Genomic DNA, 25,406 nt, shown 5'->3' on the forward strand with positions numbered 1-25,406 from the left:
CGGGTGTTAGAGGGTTAACAGTCTTTGTATTGAGTTGCGCTTGAAATGTACTGTAATTCTGCAAACTGTTAATAAATATTTCAATCAATCACATTTATAAATACAGGAAAACTATAACCATTTAATAGGCCATAAACTATTTTCTCTTTTGTTTTATATACGGTAAGTAAATGTTTCATTTTGTCATTCTTGGTAAGTGAATAACATACTAAGAGCAAAAAACTATTCAATGCATTCTTTGTCATCAATGGTCATCTGCATCTCAATACATGGCCTGTCCGCTCAAAGAAATGCAAGCAATCTGATTGGTCAGTATCTTCAGGAGGTAGCCAAGGGCGGCCCTTTAATTAATAGAGGATCTGGCAGTGGCAACAAATTCACGTCATTTGGAAACTGTGGTGCAGACTTCCATCATGTCAGAGGAGATCATTGCTAATAGCTCCAAGCTGCAGCAGGGCCTGGTAACGGCACTGGTCGGGGTGAAGGCGATTGCGTCCGACTCAGACTTCCAGAAGGCGCTGGTGGCCTCGGGCGCGAGGCTCACCGTGGTCCAGTTCACCATGGCCGGCTGTCAGCCATGCGTCCACGTGGGCCCGGTGGTCAACCTCCTGAGCAGCAGCTACATGGACGTCTCCTTCCTCCAGGTGGACGTGCAGACGTGCCAGGCCATGGCGGCGCTCCACGGCGTCTCGGCCACGCCCACCTTCCTGTTCTTCCGCGACGGGCTCTGCGTGGACCGGTACGAGGGCGTGAATGCCCCGGCCCTGGAGGAGAAGATTGCACGGCACGTGGAGAAGAACGCGAGAGACCCCAGCGTTCCCAAGGGACATGTGGACCAGGCGCACCTCATCGACGGGACCGGCTGCCAGGAGATCATTGATGACGATAGCTCCAAGGTGAAGGAGGGCCTGGTAAAGGTACTGAAATATGTCTCTTACATCTCTTCAGCAGCAGCCTGTGTGAACCCTATTTTCGGTTTGGCTGGCTCCCTTATCCGGTTGGTGCTGAACCACGTGGACGATGAAGACATCCGCAAGCTGAAGCGTGAGTTTGGCACGGTCAACCGTGCCCTTGACAAGCTGTCCCAGCTGAACAGCAGCGCCTTGTTGCAGATCCAGAAGGAAACCTTAGATGGCCAGTACTTCAATGTGGAGCAGAACCTGAAGAACCAGTTCCGGAAGTACATGGAGATGCTGGAGGCACCCTCCAAGCACCGGGACAGAAAGAAGGATGACTTTAAGGAGAGCTACTACGGCAACAATAACCTCGGTGACCAGAACCTGCACACCCTCTACGATGGTGTGGTAGGCACGCGTAAACTCTTCAGCCAACCAATCCTGGAAGTGTACCTGAAGCACTCACGGGGCGACCTCCCCACCATGGAGCGTCTCTGCGACCGTCTCAAAATCCTCTTCTGTATCGGCCTCATCGCCCTCATGGGCTACGCTGCTATCATTGAAGATGATGAAGAAGAACTGATGGAGGACTGGTCCAAGAAGATGAAGGCTGTGCAGGAGAAGATGGAGGAGGCTCTGCGGAGGTGCAAGTGCAACAATTTTGACACTGACGAAGGCCTGCGCGCCGAAACGCGTGTGTCTGTCTGGTATGACTGCTGCTGCCCTTGGACGGGGAGGCCTAAACATGCTGTAACTGGAACTAATGAATGTATGTAACTATATGGAATCTGCTTTATCTAATAAATGATGGACATGCATTTCAAGTGGCTAAACCAAGGAATTGGTAATATAATCCACAAACCCTGAGTACAAGATACAACAATATGTATTGTAGACAGTTATGAAATGTTCTTTTGTATTCGTTGATAATCAACAGTTATTTGTTCCAGTGTTGAATCCTAAAGTGGTAAATTAAAATAAAATATATACATGAGAAACACCAACAAGAAACTTGGGCCAACTGAAGACACTCAGGTTGCCTTCATATGTGTTGTGTAAGTGTATAATGTGATCATGTGTTGTGTTATTATGTATACAAACAATAATAAAGTAGTGAAACCACATCAATCTGCTCAGCTCGGTCTGTCTATCAAATAAATACAAACTGAAAATACAAAAATGTATGATAATTTTAAGGTCTTTTTTTTTAGGTGTGTGTGTGTGTGTGTATATATATATATATATATATATATATATAAATTGTAATAGTCCTACATACTAGCAGTGAAAAAAAAGAAAAAACTGTATTTTACAATATAGTAATGGCATTTACAATTTACAAATATGTACAACAACAAAAGTTAAAGTTCATACACGCTGCAGCTCTATGCTAATTTGAGTCATTGGACTAATTAGATGGCCATGGGGAGTATTATTTGAGAATTCAGAATCCCAACCATCAACACTGGAGTCTATCACAGGAAAGGGGCAGAGGGGGGGGAAATCAGACCTGTCTGAATTTAGTGGTGCTGTACTGTACTTGTGCTGTGCTGTACTGTACTGTACTGTACTGTACTGTACTGTACAAGCCCTCCTCCCTGGCCTGTGTGTGTCTGTGGTCACTTGGTGGTGAACAAACGCTATAATGCTATTTTCACAAAACACAGTGAGTGAACCAACAAAAGAACGTAGGAAATGAATGAAAATGGGCGCTACAAGAGCTTGTTGCACCTGGCAGTTATGACTGAGTCATTCTTGTTTTCTATTGATTACCTATCCCATGGAGTCTTGAATTCACAGATGTTTTTGTCGCATTCCTAAGCCAATAATTTGATTACCAGCCGTGTATCCGGTAGGAGACTGAAATGAGACTCTTTGGTCCTTGTATGGAATGGAAGTTTTATCCAAAGGTGGTCCATGGAATGGACCTGAATCAATGGACCTGAAGTCTGAACCACCTTTAGTATATGATACTAAAGCGAGTGGTAAGTGCACGCGCACACACACAGACCACACAGAACACACCGAACATACAAGGTTCTTGGCGTTTTCCCAGTGTTCCTCTGCTGACATGATGCAACCCATTCAGGTCCACTTGTGAACCTTGAGCAGCTCTTGAAAAACAAACAGTACATGTGGAACGGGTGCTGGGGGAATCCCGACCATAAAGAAACCCTCCCGACATCTGTTTCCTTCCCGTGATGACCCAGCCGAGGGCACAGAGCGGTCACGGAGAGGTCACAGACAACACCAGGGGTCACACGGAGGCAAAGGCTACTTCTGGGCCAATGTCAGCCAATCGGACACTTCCTAGCGAGCCACGGAGTAGCGCCTAATCCTGCACAAAAAGATAGCTGATCTACTAGCTCACAGCGCATCACGTTGCATAGCGTTGTGTGCTTGAGGATCTGTTATTTTTGGGGATCTGTTATTTTGGCCCATGTACCCCCCCCCCCCCCCCCCCCCCTCCCGGAATATGGATGCTGGGGTTCAAATGGTTAAACTCTATATTTCAATGACTGGAGTTCCCCAGGGGTCAATACAAGGCCCCCTCTTTTTTCCCTCTACACCAAGTCTCTTCTGTAAAAATGGCTGATCAGTGAGCTTGAAGATCGTCTATTTTCAACAAATGTTCACCCCAGAATAGAATAGTGCACTACATGCGTATTAATACTTAGTATCTTAAGTAGCCTACCTGTATATATAAGTTTTAATATAGGAAGGCTGAAAGGGATATGATCGTAGATTATCAACAGAAATATTCAAATTTCAAATGGATACTTTACATGTTGATCAGTCAACTATCTGACATTGGTAATTACGGTCTTGGTTAAAAAGAGGAAGTGAATTGTAACTCTATGATGTTTAACCTCTAGGATTTTTCCCATTTTTCCATTCTCTATCCCAAAGCCGCTAGGCTTCATGCGGCTAACCTACTTTCATCCCAAAACAAAGTTCTGTTTTTAAAGTTATTTTGACTGCCTGTAAGGGTTTCTGAGAACGGGCTCTGACGAGGCTCGCTCACCGCCTCCATCAGCTTGTCATTTATTTTGAAAATAGTCCACAAAGTTCTCCTCGAGACCGCTGGCTGCCGTTGTTGACCTCGCGACCTCCGCCACTTCCTCTGGGAGCCTTTAAACTGCTGGATGGACAGACGTGGAGAGGACATTCTGCCTTGACCTGTGTGGTCCACATGCAGGGTGTGTGTGTGTGTGTGTGTGTGTGTGTGTGCGTGCGTTTGTGCGTGCATGCGCGTGTATGTGTGTGTGTGTGCGCATGCGTGCGTAGATCATGGGGGTGACAGAGGTGCAGTGGTGGATAAACTACTCACAGTATTTGAATCAACCAGATACTCCTGGTCAAATATTGTCTCACAACCTGTGTGTGTTGAAGTTCTGAGTTTCCCCTGGGCGGAGGAAACCATGCAAATAAGGCACCAACCTGCACATCGGGAGAAAGAGTCTCACTCAAGGACACATCGTCACTAACTCTAGGGGAGCCCGGGATCGAACTGGGAACCTCACGGTTCCCACCCGGCTGCTGTACAGGCTACTCTACAATCTACATGCCCCACCTACATGCCACTCAGTGCCACTATCTTATGGGGGCCTGAGCCTCTTCATGTGTACCACCCAGGTTGGGAAGGCTGACTGCAACATGGGGTAAACATCCCCGAGGCCCACTCGCTGCTCAATGCACCCGCATCCAGATACATCTATACCTGATGCTATAGTTTGTTCACATTGTCCATTCACTCCTGCAGTGCGGGGAGGAAACGCTGTGTCCTTTATCCAAAACACTGTGGCGACATTATGTGTGTGTGTGTGTGTGTGTGTGTGTGTGTGTGTGTGTGTGTGTGTGTGTGTGTGTGTGTGTGTGTGTTACTAATCTCCAGCTAACTCGCATGCACACTTCCCCAGTATAGGCAAGAGGAACCTATGCCAAATCATTAAAAGCAAACTCATGGTGGCGCTATAACAGGCCGCTTTGTGTTTTGGCCTATAACTCTTGGAACTGATAAGAAAACGTGGATTCCTTGCCTCAAGACAGAACTTCTCCTATATATAGACCCCAACTTTTCCCACCTAGATTTCACACCACTTTTCCTTCAAAACACACTTTTTGTTTCTCCTGCTACGCTTTCTACTCCAAAATGCGTCACACAAATTGGTACACATTATCTCTGGAGATGCCGGGTTGGATTTTTCATACTACATAGTTTGCGGGAAGTTTCCGATCTGTTCAATTTGAATCACACAGCCAAAAGCAATTCTTAGACCTTTTTTAATAGTTACTGCTTGATATATTACATTAAAACTAACATAACATAATGGAAAGGTTCATTACAATCCATGTACGGGTTAACTGCTTTAAATGCTATACTTTGTTGTATGTCAAATAGCGAATATAAACACAATCTACAAGCTCTCAGCGGCTTGCGTTACGTTGTATTGAGCTTGTAGACCGGCTATTTTTGCTGAATGACCACCTGCTATGAACGATAGAAGACTATAGATATGTTAGGGTTCATGTGGATAACTGGACCCAACCCCTGACAAACCGGTTCTCTCTGTGTAGCTATCTATCTAATCTCCATTGTTCGTGTCCCTTCCTCTCTTCAGTCCGTCAGCAGATCTTTAAGTGTGTCCTCCTGTTGATCTCCTAATCTCCACCTTCATGTCGTCAGGAGGATCTGGGTCTTCACAGCATCAAACTCTCCCACCGTTTGACTTTGGGATTAAGGAGCAGCGAGGCTTTTAAAATATCTGAGTTTGGGGTGTAGAGGAGAGAGCTCTTCCGGCAAGAAGCTCTCGGGTTTCACGGTGGAGTCGAGGTGCAGGCCTTCTCCCTCTGAAAGGGACCACTGTGATGGAAAACGACAAGGTTCACTTCCCCTCCGCTCCACAAGGAGACACCAACATGTTTCAGGGGAACCTGTGGTAGTGTGCCTCCCTCTCACTTCCTCCTACTACAAACAGGCCTGGATTTTGTCCCTTTGTCTCACATGCACAGCAGGCCTGTTTGTTTGCTGTGAGTTGCCATTGTTTGCCATGCATCTGTTGAACTTGGTTTAATGTAAGTTCCAGTGTTTTACTTCCAGTGATGTGGATTATGTTTAGAAATCTATAAATTAATGATTGATTTGAATGGGTATTTTGACTTATTTAGGAAATTACTAAATATGTGGAACCATGGCTAATCATATCATGTGAAAGTTTAAGAGTGCAGTACTTTCATCCGACGGAGCATTGGTCCGAACGACAACCTACCTCCTCCCTCACCCTAACCCTAACCTCCCCCGGGGCAGACACCTAAACCTAACCGCAACCCTCTCCCGACCCGCAGCGCACCCTGTCGGATGATAGTATGCCTCCCAAAGTTTAAAACCAAATGTCCATCACTATTTTTATCCAGCAAAAAATAAAGTGGATAATTGTTTCCAAATCCTTGTTTCCTGGTGGTTTGTGGCTCCAGTTAGAACTTTACAACCTAATAACTCGGATTTCTTTTACTTTAATTAAAGGTAGCAATGCCACAATGTGAAATGTGTTCGGCTATGGTCACATGGTAATTTAGTGTCTGCCTACTTGTCTATGTGGCCGTCTTTTTGCAATGGTTTTCAATGGGAACGTAATCGTATAGCTTTCCATGGGTTGCGTTTACGCGTTCTACCTGTATATGCTTCAGGCCAGGGCAACTTGAATATAAAAATAATTGTCTATTCGAAGGAGCAGATAAATGCTTGAGACTGTTGCACGCTTTTCCCCCTCTGTTCTTGTTGCACTAGGTATGTTGGCTTGTGTTTTCATTATGCTGGAGGGCGAGTCCACTCACATGCCATATTGTTTTGTATTGTATTGTTTATGTATGTTGCTGGTCCTTGTGTCCAGGACAAAATTGTCCCCCGGGAGACAAAACAAAGTAACCTTGAAATTCACTTGCATACAGTAGGGCCTACTGTATGCAAGTGAATTTCAAGGTTGCTTTGTAGGCTACCAACTAAGTACTCGATCAAGTTTTTCCAAATTATGTTAAACTTTTTCAAAGATACAGTATGCAATCTAGGCAACACAGCGCAAGCTTGTCGGCTATTGCCGATTTCGTCAAGTTTCAAACGGTGGTCAATGTACTGAAAGATTTGAATCATCGAAATCTGCATAACTATAGCTGTCCGATAATTGTAGTGGAGTAATTTTTTAGCTAGGATATGTTGTAGAGTGGATGACTGTATAATTTCTTTTTTTTTTCATGAAATACTCAAGTAAAGTTACCTAAAAATTGTATTGAAGTACAGTGTACTTGATACAGAATACATCTACTTAACTACTAACTTCCCTCCACTGGCTCTCATGTTTCATGGTGGAGTCAAGGTGCCGGCCTCTCCGTCTGAAAGGTGTGTGTACCACATTATAAAGCCATGACCTCTGAGCTTCATTAGGCTCTCTGTAATGTGGGCCCGGTGGCTTTTAATGGAGAATGTCTTATAATGGTCTGCATGTATAGGATGAAAGATCATTTACTGCAAAAACCTAATTAGTCATTTAAAAGGCATATAGCACATTCTCACATGCATGCATATACTAACATATTAACCTAAAAGCCCTCTTTCTCTCCCCCTCTCTCTCTCTCACTTTCTCTTATCTATCTCTGCATATCCCTTTCTCCATTATCTTTCTCTCGCGCGCGCGTGCACACACACACACACACACACTGATTGTATCACTTTAAGTGCAGACTCCTTCCACGATTTTCTGCCCGCGTTGAAAGCCAGAGAACCCAACGCCCACTGCTATTGAGCTCCTTTTAGACCATCAGGTTAATTCTGAGCTTATAATTGCTCACAGCTTCTGACCGGAGGCTGCGATTACATTCTCTGGGCAGACATGTTACGGTCTAATGCTGTTTTCTCCTTTTCTTTAATCTGTATGTGTACTGGGAACACTATGCTTATGGGGCGGCGCTGGCTCAGGGGGTAGAGTGGCCGATTGGGAACAAAGGCCTACTGGTTCGATCCCCGGCTCCCCCTGAGCTGGTGTCGAAGTGTCCTTGAGCACGACATTGAACCCAAAAGGCAAAGCTGCTCCCGAGCAGTGTTAATGTGGTCGACTAAAACTATGGCGAAAAAATGTTTTGTCTAATATATTTTTTCACTAATAAAAGATAAATGAAGACTATGACTGAATACGCTGACAAGAGCTCCAGTAGAACTAAGACAAATCATTTTTTATGCTCCGTTGTGTGCAGGTGTCACTCTCCGGAAATAGCCGATCTACAAGCTAGATTGGCAGAGCTTTTAGATCTTCTATTTTTGGCACACAGCCGAGTATAAATCAGGCATTTCAACGTCATCATGGCCTGCCAAAATGCATTTTTGTCGACTAAATCAACAGTAGTTTTAAACTTATGGTATTTAGTCAACTAAAACAAACATTTCAGATTACTAAAATATGACAAAGTTCTAAAACTAAATGGAATTTTATTCAAAGGACTATTGGAGGGTATGTACATGCATAAAGTGAAGGGCAGATAGAGTGGCAAATCGAGTAGCAAAGTGAATTTAATGTTGATTAAAGTAATTTAATGCAATCAAATGACTTTTCTGTTTGGATGTATGGGCTGTCAAGGCCAGAAAGTGTGTGTGTTCGCCACTCACATGCAATTGCTCACATCGTACTATCACAAGCCGCAATCAACAAGACAACAAAAGCAGTGCTGATGGGAGAGACTAAAAGACATTTTGCTCGTTGGTGGGCAAATTGTGTGTGTGTGTGGTCAGTTATGGGTGCAGTTTCTGCAGGGTGTGTGGTAACAACATGGAAGACGTTCAAACAGCCGAGATGGAATTTGTGATTAACCACTTGAACCCCCAGCATGCATGCCTATAGGCCAAGTAAAGTACAGTTAGAACTCGGTCCGTTTTACTAAGATTAGAGGGTTTAATTGTCTCCACCAGGCCGAAGGCATGGGGGGAGAGTATGTTTTGCACTCCGTCCGTCCGTGTGTCCGTCCGTCCGTCCGTCCGTCCGTGAGCAGCTAATCTCGGCCACCGTTAACCGGTCCATGCCAGATTTTGCACACACACTCCCTGGATGCCAACGATGAACCTCTGCCCCAAACTTTCCAGAACGGCCTGTTATAGCGCCACCAGGAGGCCGCTTTGTGCAAAACAAGTTTTTGCACAGTACACCTACAGATTTTGTCCAAACATCACGCAAATTGGTACACAGTCTCTCTAGAGCCATTCAACGAAACTGGTCTTTCAGATTTCTCACACTCCATCCTGATTGGTTAAGATTGGCTTCCAAAGTTCACAGGAGTGCTCAGTTTCAAACAAAATGCTGCAAATCATGAACACATCGCATGATTTCCGTGACATTGTGCACCCACATTCCCACTAGGCCGAGGACAAAATGCCACATGATCAATTTCAACTCAGCCTCAAGGTGGCGCTATAACTGGCCAAAAAGTGTTTTACCTCTAACTGCACGGATCTGTGGATAACCTGGTGGAGACCTGTGCCCAGAAGGGCACTTTTTCTAGTTAGCCATAAAACAGACGGCTGATAAGAAAGAGGTCCCGCACACTGTCTTCTCAGAGCAGCAGTTTATTCAAAGTGACAACGTTTCGGTCTAAACGACCTTCATCAGCTACCTGATGACCTTAACCCTAAGTATAGTGAAAATAGGAGATTCACAAGCTCACCACGTGGCGCAAAGTGACATGTTGTGAGCTTGTACATCTGCTATTTTTGCTAGTTTGGGTTAGGTACCTGCTGTTGCTTCTGTCAAAACCATATTCATAGGTCACCAATTTGTAAAGCAACACAGGAACCCCGCAGCTAGTGTTTTTGGTCGTCCAACAGTTTCTTAACCACTTGGTGCACGGGAGGAGACTCAAAAATAGCAGTTTCCAATGTCGGGGAGCAGTCTTATAACTCTATGGGAGCAGCGTGATAGTGCTGGTGGTGCGCTGAACGCACGCGCGTTCATTAACTGAGCACGCAAATGCAAAAAGTGTCATTCTTGATTGTGTTACACACACGCGAATCACATGCACTGGCGCAGCCCTTTGATTTGGTGTAGCGCCAGGGCCCTCGAAGGGGTTGATTCGGCACTGTGTAGGGTTGCTTCTTTTATTATCAAAGGTTTTAACCCAGTTGTTGAATAATGGAGTCCCTTGAGCCTTTTTTATTTAGGTCACAGAGTGCAAAGCACAGAACAAAAACGTTTCGATGTAACCTTACATCGAAATGTTGTCTTTTTTTAAACGATACAAACCCGAGAATCTCGGGTTTGGCAGACTAGGGTACTAATTTTAACCTACGCGTTCCTCGTTTCTGGCGGACGCCAGAAAGCTAATGGAAGTCTGAAGTGCTTATGGGTTTTTGCAACACGTAACGCTGTTGTTTTATAGGAATTAGCTATATGGCTGGGGGGGGGGGGGGGGGGTCCTGCGGGCATCCTTGGCACCGGTCCATGGAACATGGGACAGATTAAACTCGTCACTGGGATTCCAGCAGTGCGTTCAGGCGAAACAACGTCCCCATTTAGACAGTATTTTATCAGTTGGCACATGTAGCTTGTCAACTCAAACCAAAGCCTTTCTGTACTGTTAGCTACATGGATTATAATTACCGTAATTTCCGGACTATAAGCCGCACCTGAATATAAGCCGCACCAGCCAAATTTAGGGAAAATCCCATATACAAGCCGCACCGGACTATAAGCCGCACCGGACTATAAGCCGCAGCTACGTTAGCTCAGAGCCTGAGATGGCTCTGCGTTAGCTGTAAAAATCCATAGATTGGCCGCACCGTTGTATAAGCCGCAGGGTTCAAATCATGGGTAAAAAGCCGCGGCTTATAGTCCGGAAATTACGGTAGACGTTATGGAGATGGTGTCAGTGAGCCAGTCATGTCAAACCATGTGGTTACAGGCATGCGTACATTATGTGACATAATGCACATAATGCACGCATGCATGCATGCAGTGTACACACACACACACACACAATAGTATTAATATATCTGCAAGGACGTTGACAGTTTAGGAGCACTTGTAAAGGGTTTAGGACGGCAATATTAATGCCATGCATTTTGAACCCTAACCTGTAGGCTATTAGTTGCACAGCAACGATAAAATACTTAATTTATAATATATTCATATATGGTGTGCGACACCAGTGTGAAAAATATGGCATTATCCCAACCCTATAAGGCTTTTCCTAAGGGTAAACCCTAAAGATCATTTTGAACACAGCCATTTTTTGTTGCGTGAACCAAACTGTCCTCACAACGAAATTACACTTGTGGGGAAATTAGGCATTTGGTACTTGACTTGTACAGTAATACAAGTACACACACACACACACACACACACTATTCACTCACTATCTTCTCCTTTGATTACTGCCATTTGAGATCATTTTGCTACTTAGCGTCACCTAAACGCACCAAACACACTATCTGACATCTTCAGAGCACGGTTGGCTTGCAGAGATGCAGATAACATCACTGATGGAGACACTGAGTTGCTGTGCTCAGGCCAAACTGCCTCTTTATTTGCTTTCTCTCACATTTCTGTCAGACAGGAAGGAGACAAGTGGTGAGTGACAATGTTAAACTTTCAACCTGGCCTCTCCGGTCATTTTTTTCTTTCTAAAGTTTTATTTAATTTTTTTATTAAAAAAAGAAATCACTGATCTACCAACTCACAACGTGTCACATTGCCACACATTGTGTAGCTTCAAGCAGCTTTTTTTTTTTTACTGGTTGTTGTCCTCACACCTGTGTGAAGTGACTGGTGCAACTCCATGTGGGGGTCCCCAGACACGCCCAGGGGGCCGGCCCAGTTCCGGCGAGCCGCTCCGGCGCTCCGCGTCCGAAACGGTTGAGAAATTACAGAATTATTGTGTGGGGGTCCCTACTCCCTGTATATACTGTCACTGTTCTCACACCCGAAATCACATAATGGCTGCTAAAACGCAGCTTCCCATCATGCACCTGTGCACAGTGTGAAGCTCAACATCACCACTTTGTCACCTGTTGGTATACTGTTGGTATACTCCAAAGTCTAAACGGACATGTCTAAACAAGACATGTACATACGTATGCATACTGTACATACACGTATATACAGACATACATACTATACACGTATACACAAAGGGACACACATTGCTGGGCATTGGAGTGCTGCACCCTATGGTTGCACCGCTCAAAAATACTAAAACTAAAGCAGAGGGGGAAAAAACATAGTCTTTATATTATACATCCAGTGTCGATAACACAGCTTGCAGCTGATCCATTTAATAATGACTGCATGTGTTCATTAGATTTTGGTGTGTCAATGTGGATACTGTCTATGCTTGCACATTGGTTCATCCTTAGCTCTGGACACACCAACACAAATCCATTAATCGAATAAGATTTTGAAACATTTGAGTACATTTACTTTAGTAAAGTACATATAGTACCACAGCAACCACAGCAGGGAGTGGTTTGCCATATGTTTCTCTTTCTATTTTATTTACATATTTATCGTGGTTAGCCATTTCCAATTGGTTCGCCTGCCTGAGAGGACTGCAGTTATTTCTTTGAAATATTTAGCTTCACATTTCAAAAGTTATTTTCACATATGCCAAAAGCATTTCAACATCTATGGGGTTGTTACTAGTTCATCTTATTTGTATTCATAAGATACAAAGTTAAGCAGGGAATCATGATTTTAATTGTCTTCACCAGTACAGGCCGAAGGCATGGAGAGAGAGTCCATGTGTGTGTAGCCTCGGTACCAGGCTTTCGGCTTTCATTTTTGTTGGTGCAAAAACTGAAAGCCTGGAGGAACGCTTTGACCGCTCTGGTCTAAAAGTGGGAGTCAACCCTTCCGGGTGGGCGTAGCTCCAAATTATGTGACGTAGCGCTGCACTAGGGGGGAGAGGAGGGGCCGGGGGTGACGGACAGATTGATGAGATCCAATCAGGGCGTGCGCAAATCTCAGCCGCGACCCGCCCCTCTAGACCAGAAACCTAACACGTTAGCTCAGGCTAATGTGTGTGTGTGACTGTGTCTGTGTGTGACTGTCCGTCCGTCCGCCCGTCTGTGTACAGCTAATCTCCGTCACTGTTAACCCGGTCGATGCCAAATTTTGCACACACACTTCCTGGATGCCAACGATGAACCTCTGCCCCAAATTTTCCAGAATATATAGCGCCACCAGGAGGCAGACTTTTTTAAAACACATTTTTTGATTACTCCTCCAGATTCTGTCCAAAAATCCTGCGAATCGTTACACACTATCTCTATAGTCATGTGTTCAAGCCGGATCTGTTCCGATATTTCATATTCCATCCTAATTGGCTAACATTGCCTTTCAAAGTTGGCAGGATTGGCCCGTTTTGAACAAAAAGCCTCAAATCATGAACGCAGTGTGCAATTTACGTGAAATCTTTCACAGACTTTCCTACTAGGCTGAGGAATATATCCCACCCTTTTCACATTGGACTGTTATAGAGCCACCAACAGGTGGATTTTTGCTAAACACATTTTTGGCACAAAATGCCTCAAATCATCCAATTGCATCCAAGGCGTAAGAAGAATTGGCCTATTATAGCGCCACCAGGAGGCCACAACCTGACCTGCCCTGGTGGAGGCCTGTGCCCCGAGGGGCACTTTATCTATAGTTGGATTGTGAATTTGCCTGAGGGATAGTTTAATCTACCGGAGTTCAGCAAGACAGATTTATATAATCATATGGTGTGGTCACGTTTTTTACACCCACAAATCATATGATGCAAGTTCAGTATAACATCTGGTTGTATTAATAATATTGAAGGCACTAATTATGAATGGAAACATCATACATCTAATAGTTTCCTTAATGAATTATGAATGGAAACATCATACATCTAATAGTTTAATTATGAATGGAAACATACATCTAATAGTTTCCATAATGTTTCTATGCTATCGGCTATCTCCCTTGTTAGTATCTAAATGACGTTATAGATATAGTGTCTATAGTTAGGTTAGATACAGTCATATAGTTATATAGTGTCTATAGTTAGGTTAGATACATAGTTATAGATATAGTGTCTATAGGTTAGATACAGTCATATATAGTTATGTTTGATACAGCCCTGTTTACGGGTTGGGACCCATTTGTGGGTCGCGGACACATTTGTATGGGTCCCTTTATTTATTTAAAATTATTATTCCAAAACATGTTCAGAAAACACCCTCCCCCCCCCCAAAAAAACAAGAAGAAGACGAATTGATGAATTAAAACCAAAATTCAATGATCTTTCCATTCATTTCATGAAGAAACTATAGAAAAAGTGGCCCTCGGGGCAGGTCTCCACCAGGGCAGGTCAGGTTGTGGCCTCCTGGTGGCTCTATAATAGTGAAAAGGGTGACATTTCTTCTCACGCCTTGGATGGCAATTGGATGATTTGAGGCATTTTGTTCCATAAATGTGTTTTTCTAAACTCCACCTGTTGGTGGCGCTATAACAGCCAGGCCAATATGAAATGGGATATATTCCTTGGTCTAGTAGGAAAGCCCGTGAAGGATTTCACGTAAATTGCATACTCTGATCATGATTTGAGTTTTTTTGTTCAAAACGGCCGGGCCAATCCTGCAAACTTTGAAAGCCAATGTTAGCCAATTACGATGGAATCTGTAATATCGGACAGATCCGTCTCGAACACATGACTATAGAGATAGTGTGTTTTTTTCAAAAGTCGGCCTCCTGGTGGCGCTATAACAGGGCGTTCTGGAAAATTTGGGGCAGAGGTTCATCGTTGACATCCAGGGAGTGTGTGTGCAAATTTGGCATTGACCGGGTTAACGGTGCCGGAGATTAGCTGTACACAGACGGACAGGCACGCACACACACATGCACACACGGTGACGGAGGGAGTGCAAAACATACTCTCTCCCCATGCCTTCGGCCTGGTGAAGACAATCAAAGAAGAGCAGTGGGAGCTGTTGACACGTAGGCCTATATACAAACGTATATAGGCGTAGGCGGCCTATACAAAAAAAGTCGTAGTACAAAACATTTTAAAGTAGCTATAGGCTACTGCGTGCGTGCGTACTTTTAACGTATAATAAAATGCATATATGACATGCATGCCAATGGATTGCATGTCCAATTGATAGGGCTATTTAAACTTCCCTGAAATTCCTGTAATTATTTCTAAAATAATTAAATTATTAAAATGCACTTCCTGCAATAATCCCGTTTACTCTATTCCATATACCTCCACACCTGTATTTGGTTGCCTATAATTAGGCTATAGGCTGTAAGCGTTTTGAACAACAATAAAAAAAACTATACACGTGAAGAGGATTTTTAGGAAATATTTATCTAAGAAAATCTTGGACTTGGGTCTCTTCCACAAAATGTTTTCAGGGTAGCCTTGTTAATTAATGTGGGTGTCTGACATGGAAAAAAAAAAGTCAACGTTTTTTATTTCAATTGCACCCACGGTGGGTGCAATTGACATGCAGTGAATAATATAGGGCTATGCCGATTTCGTTTCGCTGTTAGTTGGAGACCTTGCTGCCACTCTGTTCTATAGCACCATTCTATCCCTGTCAAACAGAAAACACACAACAGACAATGGAAGTCAGAAAATGGGGCTTTTGGCGATTTCCTCAAAGTCTCAGACGGCCCTTTGTAAAAGACTATCCCAACAATGTTGATGGCCAATCTGAGCTAATGTTTGCTCATGTGTCAGTCTCCAGCTCAGGGAAAGCCTCAGACATAATGGCTTACTTTGGTTTTTTCTAACGGCTGTTTTGCAAACGGATCGCCTTACACACCTGGCTTGTATATACCTGGACACTTACGCCTCGTTTCCCATAGTAGTTTGATTTACCACATGTGTCGCTTGCCAAAACAACAGCTCCCATGCAGAGTCCCCACTTCCCCACACTCCCCGATGAGCAGGCAGGCTTGCAGCCTTGCTCACGCGTGCGTGTTTGATTGTTCGTTTAAGCGCGTTGAATAGACTATTAGAAGTTATATGTTATATGAGGCCTTATATGTAATTATAAAATGCACTAATTTAACTGATCTACAAGACACACGTATAAGTGCACACGCGGGCCGCGGCTATAATAACTTAATTGGCAAATTATTTTGAATTTAAGGCCTATTATTATTTATTGTCCAAAGCTTGCATGGGAGGACACACTGCAGGAACGCCAGGAAGACGTTATCTTTGACAGCACACACACGATGCTGTTTCTGTCATTGTTGAACTTGTAAAGAAGCAGATGGTATAAATGACAACAATATATATAGGCCTATTATGTTATTGTTATTAATAGTAATCACCAATTTGGGCAGGCTATGGTAATTTACTATTATTCAGTATAGGCGAGTATCCCCAAAGGTTAGAAACGAAATCATTCAATGCGATTAGCCTGATTTGTTTTTATTATATTTTTTTGCCTGCTATTCTTTTCCAAAGTTTTGGTCTGTATACGTGTTGTTATTAATACAACGTTTAGTTTTTGAGTATAATAAATCCTTTGCAAGACCTTTGCAAAATAAATGTAGGCCTATATGCCATTCTTTTGACCATGCTGAAACACTGGTGGGCTTGGTTGGTGAAATGACATTCGCCGATTAATTTCACACCAACATCAGCAACATGCATGTGTTTTATATATATTTTTTCTTTAATGCTGACTTTTGTTGCCTGGGATGTGCATATCGTTTTCCTTCTTATGACTTTTGTTGCCTCCCATGATTTATTTGAAAAGACTATAGACTATATAGGCCTATACTGCCAGTCATTAGGCTATAAATGGATACATTGAGTCCCCATGGCTGGCCGGGCATAGGCCTACATCTCAACTCGTCCCAGCGCTTATAATGTCCAAAGATTCACTGTCTGTAACTCAACTCAGAGTGGATATAAATTCTGGGGGGGGGGGGGGGGGGGGGGGGGGGGGGGGGGAGAGAGAGAGAGAGAGAGAGAGATAGAGAGAGAGAGAGAGAGAGAGAGAGAGAGAGAGAATGATTACCTTGCTTGGAGCATTAAACGGAAAATAATTAAAGAATTAGGATATATTATATATCTACTCTGATTATAAGACGAGCCCCATTTTTCAAGACTCATTTGTGGGAAAAGTACATTGAATGTCAAATATTGACCCCGTTTTTTAGAATAGTTCCACTGGAAATTGTACTCTTATATTCAGACCAATAGGGTATGTCTGTGTGTCTGTCTGTCTGTCTGTCTCGAAGTGCATGGTTCTATAACTCTTTCCCACCTCCATCTCCTTAACACGTAGACTTTTTATGCATGCTCTTTATTAAGCACAGTTATAGAAAAATATACTTAGCTTTGCCGATATAGCCTTTACAAAAAAATTACATTTACAATGTTCCACTGCGATTTCAGGTTTTGCCTTTCAAGTCGATCATCTCATGGAAAATATCTCCAGTTTAACTAGAGTCTGATGGAAATGCAAACGTGATTTGAAATTATTAGAAGTAACCATGGCAACCAAGCTTATTAAACCAAATGTTTCTCAGTTGCTCCCAAAATTCGGAGCTGCAGCATACATCATAAGAATATAAATTAAATATAACACTGTTCCTCGGGTTTGGGGACCATGCACCTGGAGTCCAAATTAGTCTGTAAAAGAGAATTTAACAGTTCGGGTCCCACCGTCCCTGCAGAGATAAAAAAGGGGGGTCCTTGAAATTGGAAAAGTGGAGAATCAGGGAAAGACCACATGGCCATGACCTTGCGCATTAGTGTCCCATGGTCTAAGTGTGATTCATGTGAGACATGTTCTGCTGGTCAGGACGCTGTAGTGGACAGAGACATGTTCTGCTGCCTGCTGGTCAGGACGCTGTGGTGGACAGAGACATGTTCTGCTGGTCAGGATGCTGTAGTGGACAGAGACATGTGAAGACCGTTCAGAGTGTCCTGATGATGGTGATGGTGATGGTGGTGCTTGTTTAAAGGACTGGGGGGCTTTCTCATGCTGCCTGTGCAGGGCAAAGACAAGAAAAGCCAATAGAATTGTTAAAATCATCATCATCGCACGCACACACACACACACACGCACACACACGTGCACACACACACACACACACACACACAACACACACAGGCCTGAAACAATTAAATATTTTAAAAATATGTGCATATAGTTTGCGTGTGATTTCATACAATTCTATAATGATAATACTACACCTTGCTAATCTCCGTTGAAGTTACACATGCTGGTTTACGTGTTTAAATATGTGATTATTATAATTATGACATTATGAGCAACATGCAGGTTCATTCTTCTGTCATCACTCATCAGTGAATCCTTGTGCTTTTAAACTTATTTTTAGGAAACACTGCTAAATCCTCAGTGCCAGTTTAACAATTAATAAATATATTGACCTTTTCTTCTTTATGCTATAAAAGTATAAAACTGTGAACCCCTATATTTTCTCTCTTGGTGTATAGGACTATAACACATTTGCTGTTTTGTCTATATTGAGGGTGTGCTGTTATAACGTTTTTCTCTAATATCCTCCTGTATAGCAAAATGGGCAAAATGACCGGCTATATATAGTTTACACATTTTGCATGTGGTTACAGAGAAAAACAAACAATGGAAAAGTGGCTGCATGAATCCAGACGTATACCTTCTCTAGCAGGATGTTTAAAAGACATGGGTGCGAGGATGTCTCCTGCAGCAGCACTGGGGTGGTGGCTCAACCCCTGGTTCTGGGCCTGGGGGGAGGACCAGTAAGCCCCAGCCGAGGGCCCATACACCCCGTACTGGCTCGGCGAGGAGTAGGCACACGCCGGGACGTAACCGCTGAGATTAGATGGAGACTGAGACACATAAGAACGGTCGATGAAAAAGTAATTTTGCAGTAACAGAATATAGTGGCTTGGCCTTCCAGCTCTTAAAATATTAACTTCCTATGTTGATTTTACTATTTGAAGATCTGGATCCGGATCCACGGATCCAGTCCGTGTTTTCTTCCTAATGAAAATGGCAAAATCAACAGGAAGTTAATATTTTATAAAGAAAAGTAGTATAAAAAAGTAAGAGTATGAGTTTTATTATCTGAATCAACAACGTTTGTTTTTGTTTACATCCTAAAGGAGTGACTTTGAGAGCTGTTTCAGCGTAGGCTTAATGTAAGTCAATGAGGAGCATATTTTGAATTATCAATTTCTAATCACTGGAGCAATTATTTTTTATTATTGTGCATGCACATTTGGAGTTACACACAACCCAAACCTCTACAAAAGTGGTCGTACCCTTTAACAGTTTGCAAATCGGTACAGTTTACAATGATTGTTAAAAGGTGTGTATGTGGGGGGCACGGTGGCACAGTTGGTAGTGCTGTCGCCTCACAGCTAGAAGGTCCTGGGTTCGATTCCCGCTCGGGACGCTGTGGGTGCTGGTGGCGTGTTTCCTCCTCCGCGTCATCAGTGCCCATACCCGAAAGGCGGGGTTGGCGAAAGGGCCTTTCTGTGTGGAGTTTGCATGTTCTCCCCGTGTCCCCTAGGGTAGGTACCCTCACAAAAAACATGCAGTAATCCTGGTCACTAAACTGCCTCCCCCTGGCCAGCCGGGGCGCCTGATGGAGGGGAAAGGAACTGGTTGGAATAACGTGTTCCTTCCACGCGCTACGTCCAACCAGGGAAACTCCCCCCTGTCAGGTGTAAAGGAGCAACTTGGACACTCAGGCATGAAGGAAGCATGAGTTCAAGTCCGTTGCTCTCCCCTTGTCCCCCATATATGGGGACTAGGTTGGCGGAGGGTGTGTAGAGGCCAGGATCACATTAGATGATTGACACAGGGTGAAGAATGGGTTACAAAATCGTGGGATAAAAAATATATATAAAAAAAAAAAAAGGTGTGTATGTGTATTCAATTCATTAAGACATACAATAATGTAAAATATATACAGTTTACAATGATTGTTAAAAGGTGTGTATAAGATGTGTATTCAATTCATTAAGACATACAATAATGTCAAATATATACAGTTTACAATGATTGAAAAAAGGATAACACAATGTGTATTCAATTCATTAAGACATACAATGTCAATAATATATGACATCAACACAAGCTTAGAGGGCTTTTCTATAGGACCATTTACAAATCACAGACATGGTGCTCTTTCATGATCGGTTTTGAAGGAGGGTTAAGGAGAGACGATGAGACCTGTTATACTTTATATACTAAAGCTGTGGAATAATCTTCCCCCCTACATTAGAGCTGCCCAATCCATTGCGATTTTAAGTCCCTTCTCAAAACTCACCTTTTCTCTCTGGCTTTTAATGTTATTTGATTTGAATGGTTATGTATTCTTGGTGTCTATGTCTGTGTGTTATAATGTTCCTTGTTGCTTGATGTAATTTGCCTTGTTTTATTTTCTCCTGTGAAGCACTTTGGTCAATTTCAGTTGTGTGAAATGTGTATATATGTAAATAAAGGTTGATTTGATTTTATATAGAACACTAAACCTGGGTGATTTTCACGCAGACAATTATATTTTTGCAATTTTCATAATGTTGCCAATGCTGATGTCTGAGGTGGGTGCAGGGTCTTTCAGTATAGCTTACCTTCATGATGCTCAGTGACATCATAGAAGGTATAGGTTTGTTTCCCTCCCCTCATCCCTGTTTATAATTTTTTTTTCCTATAGGCAATTTAATTTCACCCAGGGTTTCTGATAATGGGTAAAGAAAAAACTCCAAAGCTCAATGTTTTTTTTATGGATAATTTAATACCTATATTGTTCATCGATCTTTGCCTCCTGATATCTGTTTTTCTTTTTTTTTGGTGAAATTTCATGTTGAAATATTAAAGAGAGGTATAGATCAAATTGTCATCTACTGTTGTAGGCCTATAATATTTTGATGAGAAATAATTTTATGGAATTTATTATATCGGATAAAATATAAGTGATGGTGTGACAAAATTAAGGTTTCGTTTTGGGTTAACAAACACTCTAGAGCTATTGCTCATTTTTATTTATTTTATTTTTTAGATTTGGGGATCTCACCTTGACATTAATTTGTCTTTCATTTTCATCCCTCCATCCATTGAGACATTTCTTTCTTTCCTCCTTATATTCCTACCTGGACCAGTGAACCTGACTCACCACAGCTGGAAATTTCCTTTGCATTTTGTATACTTTGTCATCATACAAGAGTGTCACAAAAAGTATAGCTAAATTAGCCGATAAAGCAAAAAATGAATGTAGCATCAAGACATTTTTAAGCATGTTTTATAAAAATCAAGGGCTGGTTAATTCTGCCTCTGGGTTTTATAATTAGGCCTATTGTCACTTATGGAACATATACAATCTTAACCACGTAAGCCCTTTATTTATTTCATAAAAAATAACCGCCTCTTTGTTGAAATTAAAGGAAAGGAAATAGGCTTGTGAAGTTGTTCAGGCTGTCACTAATTGACTCATTATGCAACAAACATTCCACTCTTCACTGGCTCCTTCGATGCCTCAACGTGTATAGCCTACCTACCTGGGAGTACTTTATGTCTTCTGTGGATGATTTGTCCGTTCCATTCACACTGGTAGGAAATGGTGCTCGGTTAACGTTGGCCCACTCCTCCATTTTGGGAGAGTATCCCTCGGCTCCAGCTACGGCTGCTTGGGGAAAATATGTAGGGCATTTTAATGGTGAAAATGTGGTTTTTAATACCATAATATGTAGGCTATAACAAAACAACTTCAACTTCTCTCAGAGACTGCATTGCATGCCATGTAGTCATGTCAAAATGAAAGTGTGAATGTAATGTTTACTGAAAATTACACTGAAGTGTAGGCTATATATGTTTAGCTATATAGAAATTAAAACTATGGTGCTTCTATTGTTAGACCCATTGGGTCCACTTGACTGCATTTGAGGTTGAAAATTCCTCAGACTCAGCCAGCCTGCAGTGCGTTTTATGTAAAACAGATGTTTTTATTTAAGAATTTACGGGGGAGATTCTAGGTTAACAACACGCATGCAAAACGTTAGCCATCGAACAAAATCCCATATACCTGAAGTTTATAGTGTCTAGTCAATATTAAGGTGTGTTCGCTCATCCGCCTCATAATGCCGACATAACATAATATATTGGCTATATGTCGGCATTATCGGATGAGCGAATCTCAACGGCATACATTTTTAAACATTAACTAAACACTGTGTGAACTGTGAATGTATTCTGAAGTGTCATATATTCTTATGGAAGCTGTAATATTATTGTATCCCGCTATCTTGTGAATGCATGCAATGTTAATGTATGGCCTATTGCTTTTAGTCGTTTTTATAGAGAGATATATAATCGTGAGAAATGAGAATCCAAATTCTATACTGGTCGGCCTATAGTTAAAATAATGTTGCATAACGCTGTGTCTCTGGCCTTATTAGACGTATAGATAAAGAAATCATAAAAAGCTTTATTTCACAAGGACCACGGGAATATATATATGCTAATAATAATAATAATAATTGGCATTGTTATATTATTATACAATTGTTATAACAATTTATCTCATGCTCCAAACTCCATGGCTATATCATTTGCTTGTTAATTGAACGTCAAATAAGTTTTGATTCACATTTCTGTGCTCTATTTTATAGACCACGGCAGATAACGATTTATGCATCTCTTGTAGGCTATAGCCTATATTATAGGCTACACAGCCTACAGCTCAGGGGAAAATTGCTTATAAACCTTCAAGTTCAAGTATTTTGGCAACATGTTTGAAATGAGTGTGAATAGGAATTCAACTTAAAACCAATCAAGCAAAGAACAAACATGTAGAAAAAGCATCTATTTTGTTATACAAATATAACGAATGCATTATATACCAACCTGCAGGGTCCTGCATGAACGCCCGGATACCGAGGATGTTACTGACAGTGTGCACCGAGGGCCAACAGGCCCGGGAGAGGCCGACGTGTCCCGGCGCAACTGGGCCTGGCCCACCGGGGCCGACACCGATCTTACCCCCCGTGGGCGACATGGCCCCCGGGTAGGAATACGGGTACATGTGGTGGTTGTAGGGCATCTGCGGATGATGCGTCTGCTTTCCGCCGTTCTCATACTGACCGGGCTGGGAAAGACTCCCGATCTTGTTCCTCAGAATGCGGCTTATGGAGCTGACCGACGGGACATTGTATTTGTCGCACACGCTGTCCGTCAGCAGTTTGTCACGGATCTCCCACGCGAATATCCCGGGATCGCCGTGCTTGTAATCCCGGATGCTCTTCACCACGTTGGGCGTGGTGACGCGCGGCTTGCTGCCGCCGATGGCGCCGGGCAGGATGGAGCCGGTGTCATTGTAGCGCGCCAGGATCTTGCTCACACAGCCGTGAGAGACGCGCAGCTGCCGGCTGATGTCGCAGGGTCGGATGCCGAGCTGGGCCAGCTCCACGATCCGGATCCGGATGGCGTTGGGGAGAGGCCGGCCGTTCACGAACACACCGCCGAGCTGGTTCACCTCTCCATAGGTCTGATCTGCAGCCAGGACAACCGCGGCGTGGTTAATGGTATAATTATGTCACAACTCACAACACAACACAACATGTCTCCACACGTTGAAATATTAATTCGGTATTGTGATAACCTATAAGAAAATGTAGGCCTAATTAGTAGCCTTTTTACAACGAATCTTTTAACTTTAGGCTATAAAAATAAAAATAAAAATATAACAGGCTTGGTTGTATTTTTGTCTAATAAAATAACAGCAGATGTATATAGGCCTATTATACGAGCTCAATGCGTTCTGCGATTCTGCAAAGCATTGTGAGCTTGTAAATCCGCTTTTTCAGTGCAACCTGCATGGCATGCAAACAACTTAGGCATTAGTGGATTTTAATGCGTAAAATGCGATATGGAACATATCAGCCTGTAACCAACCACGCCTGCTGCGTAACGCCCCGTTGTAATAAGCGCTGTATAGCCATACCGCAGTGCAAAGGAGGCTATATTTCTTTCCAGTACATCTTGCGGTTAAATTACGCACATATATATATAGGTTACTATATATACGGTTACTTGCCCATTGGCTCCGCTTTGCCAGCAGTGCCGGAGAAACATTCACACTCTGCATTAGACAGATTAAAGTCCAGACGACGCCTTTGCACGGACTGAAATGCTCCTCGCCATGGAGACTGAATGAATGTCCATCCTGGAGCTTGGAGGCAATACGAGACGATGGATTTTAATTTGAGGCGTCCTCTGTTTTACGTCAGTGGCGTTTGGATGAGCTAAAGTCTGTTTGGTCACTGCATGCAGGGTCTCCTCTGACTCTGAGTCCTCTCTCCACCCTTCTTCTTCTTCTCCTCCATCATGGATTGATGTCAGAACTTCGAAGAAACAGGCTGCATGCATCATGCATGCATGCCATGATGTGGCATATATATGAAATATCATTTAAACATCGCCGTACCGCGGTGTCGCTACAGCGGAGCCTAAATTATACAGTCTAGTCTTCTAACCTCATGTCCCAGGGCCAATGACGACGGCGATTTGTCAAACAAGCGGGCCGGGTGGACGGGTGGTGGGGTGAGGGTCGTTGTAATTGGTGAACAATATATATGCTTGTCTGTTGCCTTAACATTTTTGAAGTGGTTTCCCTCGTTAGTTTTTTAACTTAAAAAACAAACGATTTCAAAATGTGAAGGTAACGACTCACCACTCGAACCACTCTTTGCCGTTTTGAATTGTTTAAATCTGCAAAAGTATAGCCTGGCTATATATCTATTCAGAAAAATGATTCAGTGCATTCATGCGATGCGTCCAAATTGGTTTTACCCATGTATAGGCCTATACTAATTCTGCCTACCGATATAAAAAAGATAATTTCACTTGGCAAGTTGGCCTAACAGTTTATTTGTTCGTGATTAAACGCCCTGACTTGTTGTAGCCGGCTAGGCCCTATATTTGCATTTGATCAAGGCATCCTTTTTAAATGTCGTCGTCCGTTCCCCCCGAGCAGGCCTGTTGCCTGATGTGAGCTCGCTTTTGCATTTTTATTACTGAGAACAATTATGTAGGCTACCAAAGAACTTTAAACGGCATGACTATTAGAAATAAACTAAATTATAATCAGCTGTCCTTTCTCCTTTCACAATTCTTGTATAGGCCTATAAAACATGCATGGCCAATAAACATGCACATCCTCTTGTTTTGCGCTATCTTCACCTATAAAATAGCGACATATAAGCTTGCAGATCGGCTATTTTCGCCGAATGTTAGTGGCACTACCCCGGTATATGGATGGTTAATGACTTCTTAATAATAATCCTGCTATTATACTTTGGTGTATTGGTGGTCCCTTACTTGGTCCACTCTTCCATCCCTTCTTGGCCCTGCATGGGTCCAGACTGTCTGGTTCTGATAATCAGGCTAATTGTTTTCCCTGGCCTATATACACCAAATATCTTCACTGAAAATGCGAGCTTAAATTATTATGTTATGTCACAGAATTTAAGAAA

General features: G+C 42.8%; 2 protein-coding genes across 3 annotated transcripts; one reads left to right on the forward strand and one right to left on the reverse strand.

The window, feature by feature from the left end:
- Window positions 1–413: 413 nt before the first annotated feature.
- Window positions 414–3,210, forward strand: LOC310876347 (protein rapunzel-like; the record flags this gene model as incomplete). Its single annotated transcript, XM_083789871.1, has 2 exons — window positions 414–1,590; window positions 3,107–3,210. The coding sequence occupies 2 exons, from the start codon at window positions 414–416 to the stop codon at window positions 3,208–3,210; spliced, it is 1,281 nt and encodes a 426-aa protein (XP_083645997.1).
- A 13,969-nt stretch (window positions 3,211–17,179) lies between these two features.
- Window positions 17,180–24,316, reverse strand: LOC310876309 (paired box protein Pax-1-like). 2 transcript variants are annotated; one of them, XM_083789823.1, is made up of 5 exons: window positions 23,969–24,316; window positions 22,780–23,424; window positions 21,435–21,562; window positions 18,566–18,758; window positions 17,180–17,911 (listed from the first exon to the last, which is right to left on the reverse strand). In XM_083789823.1, exons 1-5 carry the CDS (start codon window positions 23,970–23,972, stop codon window positions 17,802–17,804), a joined length of 1,080 nt encoding a protein of 359 aa, XP_083645949.1. In that variant the 5' UTR covers window positions 23,973–24,316; the 3' UTR covers window positions 17,180–17,801. The 2 variants fall into 2 exon arrangements, with proteins under 2 accessions (XP_083645949.1, XP_083645950.1); XM_083789824.1 differs by having other exon boundaries at window positions 21,435–21,559; window positions 23,969–24,313.
- Window positions 24,317–25,406: the final 1,090 nt, after the last annotated feature.

Source organism: Protomyctophum parallelum (genome assembly GCF_964188405.1).
Source record: "Protomyctophum parallelum genome assembly, chromosome: 19".
NCBI lineage: Eukaryota > Metazoa > Chordata > Actinopteri > Myctophiformes > Myctophidae > Protomyctophum > Protomyctophum parallelum.